The 13,868-nt window shown below is 40.3% G+C and overlaps 1 protein-coding gene across 1 annotated transcript; it reads right to left on the reverse strand.

The window, feature by feature from the left end:
• Positions 1–2,235: 2,235 nt before the first annotated feature.
• On the reverse strand, positions 2,236–12,683 carry LOC138981492 (bifunctional coenzyme A synthase-like). The gene is made up of 11 exons (XM_070354432.1): positions 12,594–12,683; positions 10,920–11,348; positions 10,348–10,562; positions 9,589–9,803; positions 8,331–8,462; positions 7,675–7,801; positions 6,952–7,079; positions 5,827–5,908; positions 4,669–4,769; positions 3,870–4,016; positions 2,236–3,113 (listed from the first exon to the last, which is right to left on the reverse strand). The coding sequence occupies exons 2-11, from the start codon at positions 11,333–11,335 to the stop codon at positions 3,057–3,059; spliced, it is 1,620 nt and encodes a 539-aa protein (XP_070210533.1). The 5' UTR covers positions 11,336–11,348; positions 12,594–12,683; the 3' UTR covers positions 2,236–3,056.
• Between the last annotated feature and the right edge of the window lie 1,185 nt (positions 12,684–13,868).

The following is a 13,868-nucleotide window of genomic DNA, read 5'->3' on the forward strand; positions in this document are numbered from 1 at the left end:
ATCTTTGCGGTCGACATCGTTCAAAGGCTGCAGGTGAACTTCATGTAAGTTTGTTGAGATTTTGATTTACGATACCGGTACCTACACAGCCTGACGTTGAGGAGAGTCACTTTTTACTGCTGATATGACAAAGTTACCAAGACAATTTGGTTCTCGACATATATTTTTAGTCTCTCGGTAGACATGCAGAAAAAGTGACAGAATGTTTACGTGACACCGTCATTCGAAGTAGGACGTCTTCTCAAACTTTTTGTCGCTTTTGAAATTGAGATTTGTTTCTGTTTGTTGCATTCAGACAATAAAGTTTTATTGAATTAAATTGAATTGAATTGAAGATTCCACCTATGGAGGGACGGTCTAGAAGAAACGTCTTGGTTTGTGTAGTCGGTTTCGCAGGGACCTTTTACATTTCTGCTTACACTGCCTAGCTGTTACGATTGGGACAGCATTGCATGGTTCTCCACAACAATTGACGAAGTTCAGAACTCCGCGGTTGAACATGGAGAAAACAAACAAATTACGAACATTAAAAGTGTTAAGAACATTTTTTTCAGTGGCTATTCAGACACGGTTGCACACAGTTTTGCAGGTAGCTCTGTGATTAGTATGACATACTAAAAAACAAGAAATTCCTCCGAGGTAGGAAAAACACCCCCGTCCTTACCAGAAGTCAGAAGTCAGAAGAGAGAAAGTCAGAAGTCAGAAGTCAGAAGTCAAAAGTCAAAAGTCAAAAGTCAGAAGTCAGAAGTCAGAAGTCAGAAGTCAAAAGTCAAAAGTCAGAAGTCAAAAGTCAAAAGTCAGAAGTCAAAAGTCAAAAGTCAGAAGTCAGAAGTCAAAAGTCAAAAGTCAAAAGTCAAAAGTCAAAAGTCAAAAGTCAGAAGTCAAAAGTCAAAAGTCAGAAGTCAAAAGTCAAAAGTCAGAAGTCAGAAGTCAGAAGTCAAAAGTCAGGGAAATAACCATTCTCACTGCCAACAACTGAGAAGGTTATTTCCCTTTGACCATTAATATGTCACTCTTAATCTTAATCCACCAATAACTCCCTAACCGTGTGTTTGACGGGTCCCAATTTTTGTAAGGACCGTCTCAGGAATGTATAGAACCTGTTCACCAAGTTTGGTGACGATCGGTCCGTTCATTCTTGAGATCTATATGCGAACACAAACACACAAACAAACACATCCAGTGAAACCTATACACACCCCTATACCAGGGGTGTAAAAAAGAGCCTCAGATCGAGTAACTGCTGAACAATAAGGAGGGTTCCATGGTTTCCATCTTGTCCCCAATACTGTAGATGTGATCTGTTATTGTCCATATTAAACATCTTTTGTGCTGGACAATATCCTACTGTGGTTAGTTACACAGAGCATATACGTCTTCCCCGTCATTATTTCATTGTTCTTGGTCGAACAGATCGCGAGTCTGACAGGATGCACGTGCTGTTATTCCAACTATTCCATTGGATGGTGCTTTTCTTAATTCTTATTAAAAATTCGGGCTTAATACGCTTTGTGTTTAAAGCGTGTACAATGAAAGACTGTGTATTTATATTATAAGATTACATAAAAGCGCCTTACTTAGAAGAAAAACAGATGACAGTGATTTTTTTCCCCATCATCGTTTTTTCCCCCTTTTATTATTGAAACTTTACGTAAAGAAAATAATATGTATATCATGTTCCGTTTAAAATGGTAGTTAGGAGATAGTTTGTTTAAATTACAGTGACAGTATAAATGTTGTTTGCATCAGAGTACTTGAGATGCAAAAACACCTTTCACTCTAAATTCCTGTTGACTGATGTGTTGTATATGGAGGACAAACAACGTGTGTGTGTGTGTGTATGTGTGTGAGGCAGAGAGAGAGAGAGAGAGAGAGAGAGAGAGAGAGAGAGAGAGAGAGAGAGAGAGAGAGAGAGAGAGAGAGAGAGAGAGAGAGAGGGAGAACAAAAGAGTGTGATCGTGAGAGAGAGAGAGAGGGAGTGTGTGTGTGTGAGAGAGAAAGAGAGATCGCGAGAGAGAGAGAGAGAGAGAGAGAGAGAGAGAGAGAGAGAGAGAGAGAGAGATTTAATTATGCCTGGCACATAACACTTAAAAGGAAAATTAATCAAAGGCAGCAGACGCAAACATGTACTCTCTCTCATCTCATGCACAACGATCACATGCTTAAACCTTTTCACATTGCTCACAACCGCACGCACCACTACGGTATACAGAGTAAGTAATCACTCGCCACATCTAACAATTGTGACATCAGTTTTATTACATCTTTATACATGATTCACACTCGGAAATATTCAAGACCACACAGAGCCTATCACTTACAATATTGCATCCCTTGTATATTAACCACCAGAAGCTTAAATACACACACACACACACACACACACACACACACAAACGCACACACACAAATGCACATACACACACGCACACACACACACTCAAACGCACACATACTCAAACGCAGACACACACACACACACACATCAGCAATAAATAATGTATACTGTTTGATTATGGATGTTTCAACATGCATAATTATAATAATTCCAGTATTCATATTTGTGCAAACCCTACAATATTTCTAAGTGTCTCAATTTGTTTCATATCTAAATATATACATGAGATTAATTTTCTAATCAAACATCCTTTCTTATTCTCACAAGCTTTAAGCCGTACTTAACAACACTAAAACATAACCAGTAGAAATACAACACCATTCACAATTCTAATTCAATGATTGTAATACAAGGTATACACTTAATACTGCAGTGTCTGTTTACATTTTAATAGGTAAATATGTACTGTATTTTGTAATCAACTTCTCTTAGACAACAAACTACATTACATTTTCAGCAGTCTTGTGAATTTTTTGTTTAACCACAAATGAAACTTTTGAATAACTAACCTTGTTTGTTGTTTTCAAACATTCTTCATTATTACAGAACTTGTTGCAGTGCTAGCTTAATATTCGATCAAGAGAATGTTACACATGTGGTAAAAATGAATAAACAATTAACAAAAACATAACGTGGTAGGCACTTGTATTGGCATTCTTTACAGAGAGGATGAAGGAGGAAGTCTTTGTTGAAGCAAATCCCATGCTTTCTGGATCTGAGGAAGTAGAAGAATTAAATTACTCAAAACCTTCTAAATCAAAGTTTTTCGCATTTGGTTTTATGAATCCCAGTCTGACTGACTGTCAACTAATGCATCCCTAAGCACACACACACACACACACACACACACACACACACACACACACAATTTTAAACATCTTTACCTTTTTCATTCTCTTTCTCCCATGCAGTCTCCACCCATACATTCTTTTTTTTATTCAGACAGTGACATCTCTTTTTTTTCAAGAGGAACACCAGTCTACAAACAATACATATCATCACCACCAACGCAATAGACGAATTTGTGAAATACCTCTGCCAGGTTTGAATGTGTTGTGAAATACCTCTGCCAGGTTTGAATGTGTTGTGAAATACCTCTGCCAGGTTTGAATGTGTTGTGAAATACCTCTGCCAGGTTTGAATGTGTTGTGAAATACCTCTGCCAGGTTTGAATGTGTTGTGGAAGAGTGAAAACTCTTGGAAAATATGAGGCACACTTTCCAGCGTGGCATTATAGGCCAATCACTAGCGAACGAACGAAATGTCAAGTCTCCACACTTCATTGGCCTATAAATGTCATGCAGGAAAGCGTGCCTCATATTTTCCAAGAGTATTCATTCTTTCACAACCGATACAAACCTGACACAAGTTATTTCTGAACATCATCTATTCTCCTACTCCATCTCCCCAATCCACACTCTTCACGCTGGCAAATATAAGATTCAGAATTAAAACCAGACAACCGTTATACCTGTTTCCTTGTGTACTCAAACTCCCAGAGGGGACATATGACAACATTTGACTTTGCAATGCGCTCTTTATTGGCAAGCTGGGAATCCAGTCGTTTGGCAGCCTCTTCCTCTGAAAGCTGGTTCCGTTTCAGCACACGCTGGATGGCCTGTTCAACAAATAAGCATCTATCTTTTTATACTCATTTTTTGTTGCAAAATCAGCAAGAATTATGCTTGCTCTCACAATCTGATGAATGAGCGCTTCTGGGGTGATAACGCGAGACAACTCCTGTGATCTTGCCGCGAGGTTCCGCCTGTTACCCGGCCCTTGTCTTTTTACCGTATAAAATGCACGACTTACACATGAACTGCTACCAAAGCAACATGCTATTTGGGACCAATGCACGTTTTTTTCCCTTTCTCGTGTGATCTTGCCGCGAGGTTCCGCCTGTTACCAGCCGAAAGAAAGAAGGGGCATAACCTCACCAGAACCGCCCATTGATATTTCCTCACTGACTTTGCTTGGCATTACTTAGAATAAGAAGAAAAGAAAGGGAAGAAAAAACAACAACGTGAGGCCAGGTCTAAAGCAGAAAGAGTGAACTGCATGATATAATGCAGGTGCACCAGCAGTTTGCTTGATAATTGATGAACAAATTGTGTACAAGTCATCCACACACATGTACACACACACACGCACGCACACATACACAAACACAAAGTGTAGCTATGCAGAACTGTGCAGCCTAAACTTCACTATTCACGACAAAAGAATTATCCTACAAATCTTGTGCTCATTAGGTAATACCTATAGCTTACCTCTTCTCTTGGGACAAACGTTGTCCACACCTCATGTACAGACTTGTCCCAGCCAGCCTCAAACAGTACTGCAGCCTCCAGCACCACCACTGTCACACCATCTGAGAAGATATTGAATGTCAGTTACAGTGGAACCTCCCTTGTAAGACCTCCAAAAAGCTGAGAAAATTGGGCCGGCATTTACATAAAAGGCTCCCATGCAGCAGGCAAATTAAAATGGTATATGTCACAGAGCGCAGGTATACAAGACAACGTAATTTATTCTCATTGAACTAGAAGCAGAATTTTATGTGTCATCTAAACTAAACTTGCTCATTTCTAAAATTTGATCGAAACATGGCCTGAACTTGGGTACAAATAGGCTGAAAACAACATACAACCAGCCATGTAATCCAGCTCGGTACCTGCGATGAAAGGACAGCCTTGGGACCAGCAAAAGTTGTCCCTACATTGCAGGTGGCCTGTCATGACAGGTATATTTTGGTAGTGATAATAGACAAAGGGACCTCTGAATGTGTCCTTTTAAGGGAGGTGTCCACTCATCAGAAGGACCACACATCGCAGGTTACCACTGTATTGAAACGGACTTTACCAAGTGAGAAAACATCATGACTTTGATGATTATCAGTTAGTGATCATGTTATATCGTTCTATGCCAGGGCCTGAATGCATAGCCCCTCCATACTTTTAGGATTTCATAGCGCTGTGGAGCGCATAGCTATGAAACGCACTATATAACTCAGCGGTCCGCATGCATGAGGTCAAAGAGTGCCTGCAATAACTAAGACCGGCTCTATTTTTAACACGTAGATAGTGGAAGGGATTCCCCGTCATCCTGTGTCTCTGCGCATGCGTCAAGCTTTGTGATGATCCGGTTGCTTCTCAAATTTTTTCTCATCCTGAATCGGCATGAAAGCAGCCGCCATTTTAAACGCTCCAATAGCCGCTTCCATAACTCTTATTGGAAGGAGGGGCCTGCTATAACTTTATGGATGGCATAAGGCTCTATGCGCGGTCCATGCATAGAAATATGTAAGAGACTTTATGGAGTCCACAGACTTTATTGCAGTGACGTCATCAATTTAGGCTCCTATGAAGGGGCTATGCATTCCGGTCCAGAATTGTCAGCCTGTTAGTCACTCGCGCAGTTTTTCTTACCTACAGCAAGTTGCTTCATCTCTTTCTCTGCGAGTTTCATGATCTCAGGCCAAACAATGCTATTCAATTTCTCCAGCTTGCTCTGCAAAGGAACAGTATGGTATAGTAAAACCCTTAGTTATAACTCAAGCACCTTTTGCATAATCTACTGCTATCGATCATTCCATAATGTTTGAGAAAATTACAAATGGTTGCTTAAAAATTATTACTTACTCATTTCAAAATGACAAAACCATTATTCTGATGATTCTCGTCAAAAATAATTTCCACAGAAATTCCCCACTACCCCCATTTCACACACACATAATACCCACCCACATACAAACAAACAAACACATGCATAAGAGAGCATGAACAGTATTGGCGTTAACCGGTAATTACCGGTATTTTAGTTTTACCGGTTGAACTTGAAATGAGAAAATACCGGAAAATAATTGGCTCCCGGTATAACATGATTTTTACAACTACCGTTTTTTTCGCTGGTAAGACAACAAAACCAGTACTCTGAGTTGGATTCTTACTGGTTCCAATGACCAGCCTACCTTTTATTTCCTGGATAGTTTTCATCATTAAAGTTTGTGTACCGGTTTGAAAAAATATTAGCGCCATCTCTGATGAAACACACACACACACTCACACACACTTAGAGAGCTTAGAGCTTGAGACATATGAACACACACACACACACACACACACACACACACAAAGCGAGAGTGATAGACTTACACACACATGCACCCAGACACCTATATACCCCCCCCTTTACCGGCACGGTTGGCCTAGTGGTAAGGCGTCCGCCCCGTAATCGGGAGGTCGTGGGTTCGAACCCCGGCCGGGTCATACCTAAGACTTTAAAATTGGCAATCTAGTTGCTGCTCCGCCTGGCGTCTGGCATTATGGGGTTAGTGCCAGGACTGGTTGGTCCGGTGTCAGAATAATGTGACTGGGTGAGACATGAAGCCTGTGCTGCGACTTCTGTCTTGTGTGTGGCGCACGTTATATGTCAAAGCAGCACCGCCCTGATATGGCCCTTCGTGGTCGGCTGGGCGTTAAGCGAACAAACAAACAAACAAACAAACAACCCCCCCCCCCCCCTTTCCCCTCCCTCTCCACCAAGATAATGACCTTGTCAGAGAAGACAATGGAGCCAAGTTTCTTCCTGTCAACATCCCCCTTCTCTGTGATGAGGTCATCTCCAAACTCAGACACCACAGCCTTGAAGCCCTCTGTGCCCGGCTCGTAGGCCTTGTGCCCTGCACATGACAGAATAAAAAGAAAAGAAGAATTTTTTAATATTTCGAACGTTTATTCAATCATGACAAAACAAAGCTTTTGCAAGAATTTCGACCTATTGACTATTAAAGTAGACAAACAGGAGACATAACAGACAAAAATAATTGATGCTGTGATCGACTGATCTTAGCATGTCCCCAAGATGGTTGTAACAATGACGCAGAAAGGAAAAAATGACGTCTGCGTCAAAATTATTGTATGAGCGTTTTTACATACAAGACGTGCGTGTAGTGAACAGGAAAGTTACAAAAAAGGGTTATAATTAAAATTGGAATTTGGATTCATGAAAGGCAGGATTGAGACTTACATAGCGTTACTTCACAGGTGGCAAGTAAAAGAGGGAGTCCTGTGATGAAATGATTAAAGCTTATTCAGCCCTGGCACAATATACTCTCTATTATATTCTTATAATGTTCCCAAATCACCGCTTCAAGGCCATGCCCATTTCCTTCCAGCAACTAGCTAACTTATTCCCTAGCTCCTAAAGCCAGTTTCAGTCTTATTTTCTGCTATAATTATATTGACTCTTTCCAGAGGATGTCAGAAGATTGTTACCCAGCAAATCACAGTTCACCACACCAGCACCCAGTGTGGCCAGTTCCTTGCACATGTTAGACTTGCCACTAGCAATGCCCCCTGTCAGGCCGATCCTGTAAGGTCTTGGAGGCACATCAGGCTTGGGCTGTGGGCAGAAAGAACATTCAAAAGTATTCCTCCCCCGGCAACAGAGTATGCAAGGCTGCCTATAAATGGCGCGGGAAACAATTTTCATACCGATAAAAGCCCACTCATGCAAAACACTAGTGCACATGGGAGTGTTAGCCCACGAACGCAGAATAATAATAAATCTGTTCTGAAGTCGTTCTAGCTGCAGAAACTGTGTCCAACAAAGCCTATTAACTTACTTTGAGAAAAAAACCAACAACATTACAATGATATTCCTGAGCCAATTAGTGAGAAGATGCATGCTAAAAAAATCATTAATTCGTGTATTTATTTTTCTGACCTTTCTAAATGAACATTTTTGTACTTCCTGGCTGCACTGTTAACATATTTCTATCAAATGTCATACTGTGATTACATGCAGGCGCTTGGACAGAAAGAAAGGTTTACTACTTACCAATCAAGGAATCTGAGAGAATGGAAGGGTGATTAGTTCATGACTAAAATCCCTTCAATATAAGCTCCATTGTACAAGGGAAGCAACTCACCACAGGTGGTCGAAGAAGGGTTCCCAGCAGACGTCTGCGCTGGGATGACGAGCTGACTTTCTCCTCTTCCTCTGGAGCACGGCATGTGTCCTCCACCAAGTCTATCGTCACCAACTCCAGTTGTTTCAAGCCCTGTATTGGAACAAGTGTGCTGGCATTGAAAACACTATAACCACACATATTTCAGTACAAAATACCCTGAAAGTTGTGTATGAAGATGTTCATATGTGACCCTCCACCACGAAATGAGTCGCATGTCACCTCACGCGGTTGTGCGCTAGGCTTAATAAAAGTCCGGGGAGTGTCTGGTAACAGTGTGATGGTCACCTTAGTCACAGGCTTATAACTCAAACAGTTTTTGCTCTTTTCTAAAACGGTTTTCACCACTGGATAGAGCATAAAAAACTCTTTAGAAAATGTAAAAATATGAAAATCATGCAAAGGTGACATGCGACTCATTCCGTGGTGGAGGGTCACATATATAACCAACAAGATTTTTAACTTTTAGAAGGAGACTGCACAGTTTAAAGAGGACATAGATTTACCCTTGATAACAGATTGGTGCTTAAAAAAACACCCACTTTTTGGACTGTGATATATCATGGCTTACTACAGGCATGCATGACTGACCAGTACAGGGTTGTGCAAGCCTAAAAAGTAAACAAATCAATTACCATGTAACAGACACACAGACCCACAAACTTGATCTAACAAAAACCTTACATTCTTCCCTCTCTGTTTGTTAATCATATTGCAAATCTAGCTGTTCATTGACGGCGCAAATACTGGTAAAAGTCTGCTTGGCACTTATTATTTCTTCTCTCTATCTGTTGATCATACTTGCAGGTCTGTCTAATATGCTTTCATTCTTCTCTCTCTATTTGTTGAAAATACTGGAAGTCTGTCCAATGCTTTCATTAACTCGATCTTCTCTCTCCGTTTGTTGATCAATACTGCAAGTCTGTCTAATGCTTTCATTCTTCTCTCTCTATTTGTTGATCATACTGCAAGTCTGTCCAATGCTTTCTTTAACTCAATCTTCTCTCTCAGTTTGTTGATCAATGCTGCAAGTCTGTCTAATGCTTTCATTCTTCTCTCTCTATTTGTTGATCAATATACTGCAGGTCTGTCCAATGCTTTTATTAACTTTTCTCTCTCCGTTTGTTGATCATATACTGCAAGTCTGTCTAATGGTTTCATTCTTCTCTCTCTGTTCATTGATGGTCCTTTAATAATAATAAGTCTAGCTGGGACTTACTGTCTTTTCTCTCTGTTCGTTGACCATGCTACCGCCTTTGGTCGTTTCCTGGCTCAGAACCATGCACTCAAACTCGGCACGATGGATCGTCGGACCGTAGACATCATTGATGCTGACAATGTCTGGCTTTATGTTGGGCTTGATGTCAGCGATGAACTCTCTCACACCTGCCATGCGTTCCTCTTGTGGTAGAATCAGTTCCCTGAGTGTCTTCTCTGTCAATTGAAACAAAAACAACAATTATAGAGCACTGCGTGGTGATGGAAATATTTCCACCAGAAAATCAAATGACAGCTCCTATCATTACCTCCAATCAATAAGTCAGGTCTCTATTTGAAACAATGTTTTCTTGTATCATTATCATGACCTCATATGAAAACAAAAGTTCCAGTACCACACATTATTTGAGGACAGAACACTTAATTAACATGGCTTAACATCAAACTTAGAAGCACAGCTCAATTAAATGGACACTGTTAAGCCTAAAACCACCGGACAAAAAGGTATAAATGCATCTATAGTAACCTTCCAACATAATTTATTGACAAAATATATATATCTTCAAAATCACCAATTCTTGTCCCAAATAGAAATATTTTCTGAGAGGACGTTAACTCCCCCCTTTTAGTTTTTTTAGTCCTTGCATGTGTGTGCAACTACAACACACAAACGCACACATGCATGCGCGCACGCATACACACACACACACCTTAACACCCCACTTAAGTACACAAGTCTTACTTCAAACTTGAAACTTACTGGCATTCATATCTTCACTGGTGACCCCTACTGTAACTTCCTTCTCACAGAGAAGACAACTGCGACTGAGCAGCAAGTTGTGACCCAAATGCAAGCGGTCAAATGTTCCTCCCAACACGACGTAGTCATAGGTGGTCAGCGTGGCACCTTCTTTGTGTGGGGAGTTGTCCGCAGCATTCGTATCCAGTCTCTGAACTGTCATGTCCGCGTGAATCCTGTTTAAAAAAAAAAGAAGTAAATTACAGAACAATTAGATTATTATGTTCAGGTGTGCAACGTTCATTCTTTTATGTATTTGATCAGGGTTTGGATGCTTTACATAGAACAGATTAAGAAAGATTAGGAAAAAGTACAGCCAACGTCATAAGTACAACATAACAAAACCATAAACAAAACAAAAAACAAGCAAAAATCCGGGCAAACTGAAACTGGGAACAAATTCTCAGTCTCTGTTTTATTATCATTATTTTATGTATACACTGCCACAAAAAAAAGTGTTTAGTTTCATGCAGTAAAAAGACTCAGTTAAAAAATTGTTTCTTTTAAAAATGCATTATTTCTTTAGCACTCACCCTTCAGAGAATGTCTCTTGAAGCAGCTGCACAATAGATGCCCGGTCAAAATTCCAGCTGTCTACTAGGGAAGGAGCATCTGACATTAACACACTGAGGGGTTTCTTCAGTCTGTACTTGGGTGCAGATACCTGCTGTCTGTTTGTAATGTGTGCCAACAAAATCCTTATGTCCAGGTTTTGACACCTTGTGGAGCTTAACCCATAAACATCAGAAATAAATGTCTCAACGTCAGCGGTGCAAGCCAAGGGAGATAACAGGGATGTGTGAAGGGACCCAGAGGTTCGGAGAGCGGGCTGCAGGTGAATGTAGACTGTGTCAGAGATGACGGACGAGACCTGCTCCAACAGACGAGGAATCTGACTTCTCAGGGCTGACACCGGCTGCGTCAGAATCACCAGTCCATTTGGAAACATCTTGTTCTGGGATCTAAAGTGACAAAACAAAAACAGTTCAGAATGTTTCAAGTGAAGCTTTTGTTAACAGGTTTGCAAACCTGATCAACCCAGTATGATCTACTACTATGATAGTGATGTTCAAATTTATAGGCACAGAGGACAATGGGTCTGATTCAGCAACACTGAATAAATGCATGAGTGTGGGTGTGTGTGTTCTGTGTCTGCCAGCTCATGGGTATAATGGCAGTTGAATTCATTATGAAATATATATTGCCCATGTGGCGTTTGCCTGAAACATGATTCTTCAGAGCTATGTCTCTCCAGTTATACATTATAATTGTGATATAGATATATATCATTATATGTGTCAATGTGAGTGAGAACAAAACATGTTTCCCCAAAACCTAATTAAACTTCCATTTATTTCATCCATCAGCTGGTGAGATTATTGTTAATTAGTTCTTCATGGTACGGACTGTCCTTAAATCTGAAACATAAGGTTTCCTTTTCCAAGCCTATGAAAATGTTTTGTGAATATATATATACATAGGTCTAACTCGTGATTTTTCAATGCTGTGTATATTCGCTATCCATGAATGAAGGCATCCAATGAAGTCTGTATTGACAGCTCAATTGTTTAGAAGACCTGCTGGCAATGACAGTTAGCACGATCGAGTTGCATAGCAGAAAGGCACGATCGAGGCAGGTAGAGTCACAGGTGGCAACAAAGCTGATTGCATTTTTAATTTGACTTGTTTTGGAAGCCTGGGAAAGGCCCGGGGACACATCATTAAAAGACTGTTTTTGTAAAGAGATAGTATAATTAAAGAGAGCTAGTTTGGGATTGAAGAAAATGTAAAAAACATCAACTATGTATACTTTTGATGAACTGGGTTAATTCTTACCAGTATCTGATATCAAAATGTGTGTAGATTGCAAGATCTAAAAACTTGTATCAGGCTAACCTCTCTCTCTCTCTCTCTCTCTCTCTCTCTCTCTCTCTCTCTCTCTCTCTATCTCTCTCTCTCTCGCATCATGCACAAATATTCCGATGTATGTCGTATGAAACGTTGTTAGCGTTAGTGTTACTGCATGTTAGTGTTACTCTTACGACTACGAGTCTTAGACAGAGTTACTAGACACATGTATTGCAAACCATCTCTGAGTGCGTGCAGAACTTTTGTAAACATCAGAACTGCCTCTACGACGCGACATGATACGATATGATTCAATATGTAAAGTAATCTATAGTACTAGTAGTAGTAGCAGCTCCTACCTTATTTTGGTCCCCCTGTCACAACTACATCCAGCAAGCACTCATGTTCAGCAAACGAATCAGAACAAAGTCTTCGTTTCTCCAAACAGATTGTTTCTTAATCGGCTTGGAAAAACGCGGTAGTTATTTTTTCCGAAATGTAGCGAAATGTAGCAAAAAGTAGCGAAATGTAGCGAAAAGTAGCAAAATGTAGCGAAAAGTAGCGAAAAGTAGCGAAATGGAACATGATAAAAACGAACATTTGGAGCTCCAACAATTTTCGTAGTTATCGATTCAGACTTTATCAAGTTGTAATACTGAACACTTGACTTTCATGCCCAGGTAAGTGATAAGGCTTAAATCCAAAGTGTAAAATATGGAGTTGACACATAGAGATTACACAACGTCATCGAGTGAGGGACCGAAATATATTGAAACTCGAGGATAGGTCTCGGTTGATACCACACAAAAAAATCATCCGAGAGTTTCAATATTTTTTGGTCCCTCACAAGATGACGTTTGTGTAATTTGTGTATACAATGATAAATTGATTGTATACAATGATCAATCTCTATACCTTCCTGTCACTGGAAGCAGCAACACTTGAAAGCATAAGTTCCCTTGACAAACGTCATTTATGATTGGCGTCATCTATGAATGACGTCACTGTCTAGACAAGACAAGTGCCGGTATCGGCAAACCTTGTCGCGGCAAAGGGCTATGACCCGTGCCTTGATACCATTGAGATCATAGGAGATGCACAGCAGTGCCGATACCAGGTTTCTTTAGCTTCACTTTAAAATGATATCAGAACGATAGTTATTCACTTGAAAGTGAACACAGGAGAGTTGTATACATTTAAATCACAGACAGAGACTGAGAGACTGATACTGTTTATTGTGTAGTTCAAAAGGATGGAAGTTGATTAGTCGTATATCATATGTGACTCTGCATAAGACCATAAAAGTATGGCTTACAACTTGTCCCTATCACCGTTCCAATAGTATAGTAATAATTGATCGGAGTACATAATACATGCAGAGAGAGAGAGACAGAGAGAGAGAAAGAGACAGAGAGAGACAGAGAGAGACAGAGACAGAGAGAGACAGGGAAAGACAGAGAGGGACACAGACAGAGAGAGCGAAAGAGACAGAGAGACACAGACAGAGAGATTTAAACTCAGATTTAGAAGCACATTTTTTATTGACAAATCCAAAAATCACAAAAGGTAAGGATCATGATCCAAGAAATTACTGTGTGCTTGTGGTTTTGGCACATTGTTTCCGTTTAACTTGA

Source organism: Littorina saxatilis, linkage group LG12 (assembly GCF_037325665.1).
Source record: "Littorina saxatilis isolate snail1 linkage group LG12, US_GU_Lsax_2.0, whole genome shotgun sequence".
NCBI lineage: Eukaryota > Metazoa > Mollusca > Gastropoda > Littorinimorpha > Littorinidae > Littorina > Littorina saxatilis.

Excerpts from the sequence above, each read along its gene's own strand:
- LOC138981492 (XM_070354432.1), bottom strand. The coding sequence starts at position 11,335 with ATGTTTCCAAATGGACTGGTGATTCTGACGCAGCCGGTGTCAGCCCTG. Across the intron at positions 4,017-4,668 it reads CGTTTGTCCCAAGAGAAGAG|GCCATCCAGCGTGTGCTGAA; the intron begins GTAAGCTATAGG and ends TTTGTTGAACAG. Across the intron at positions 3,114-3,869 it reads TTGAGTACACAAGGAAACAG|ATCCAGAAAGCATGGGATTT; the intron begins GTATAACGGTTG and ends CTACTTCCTCAG.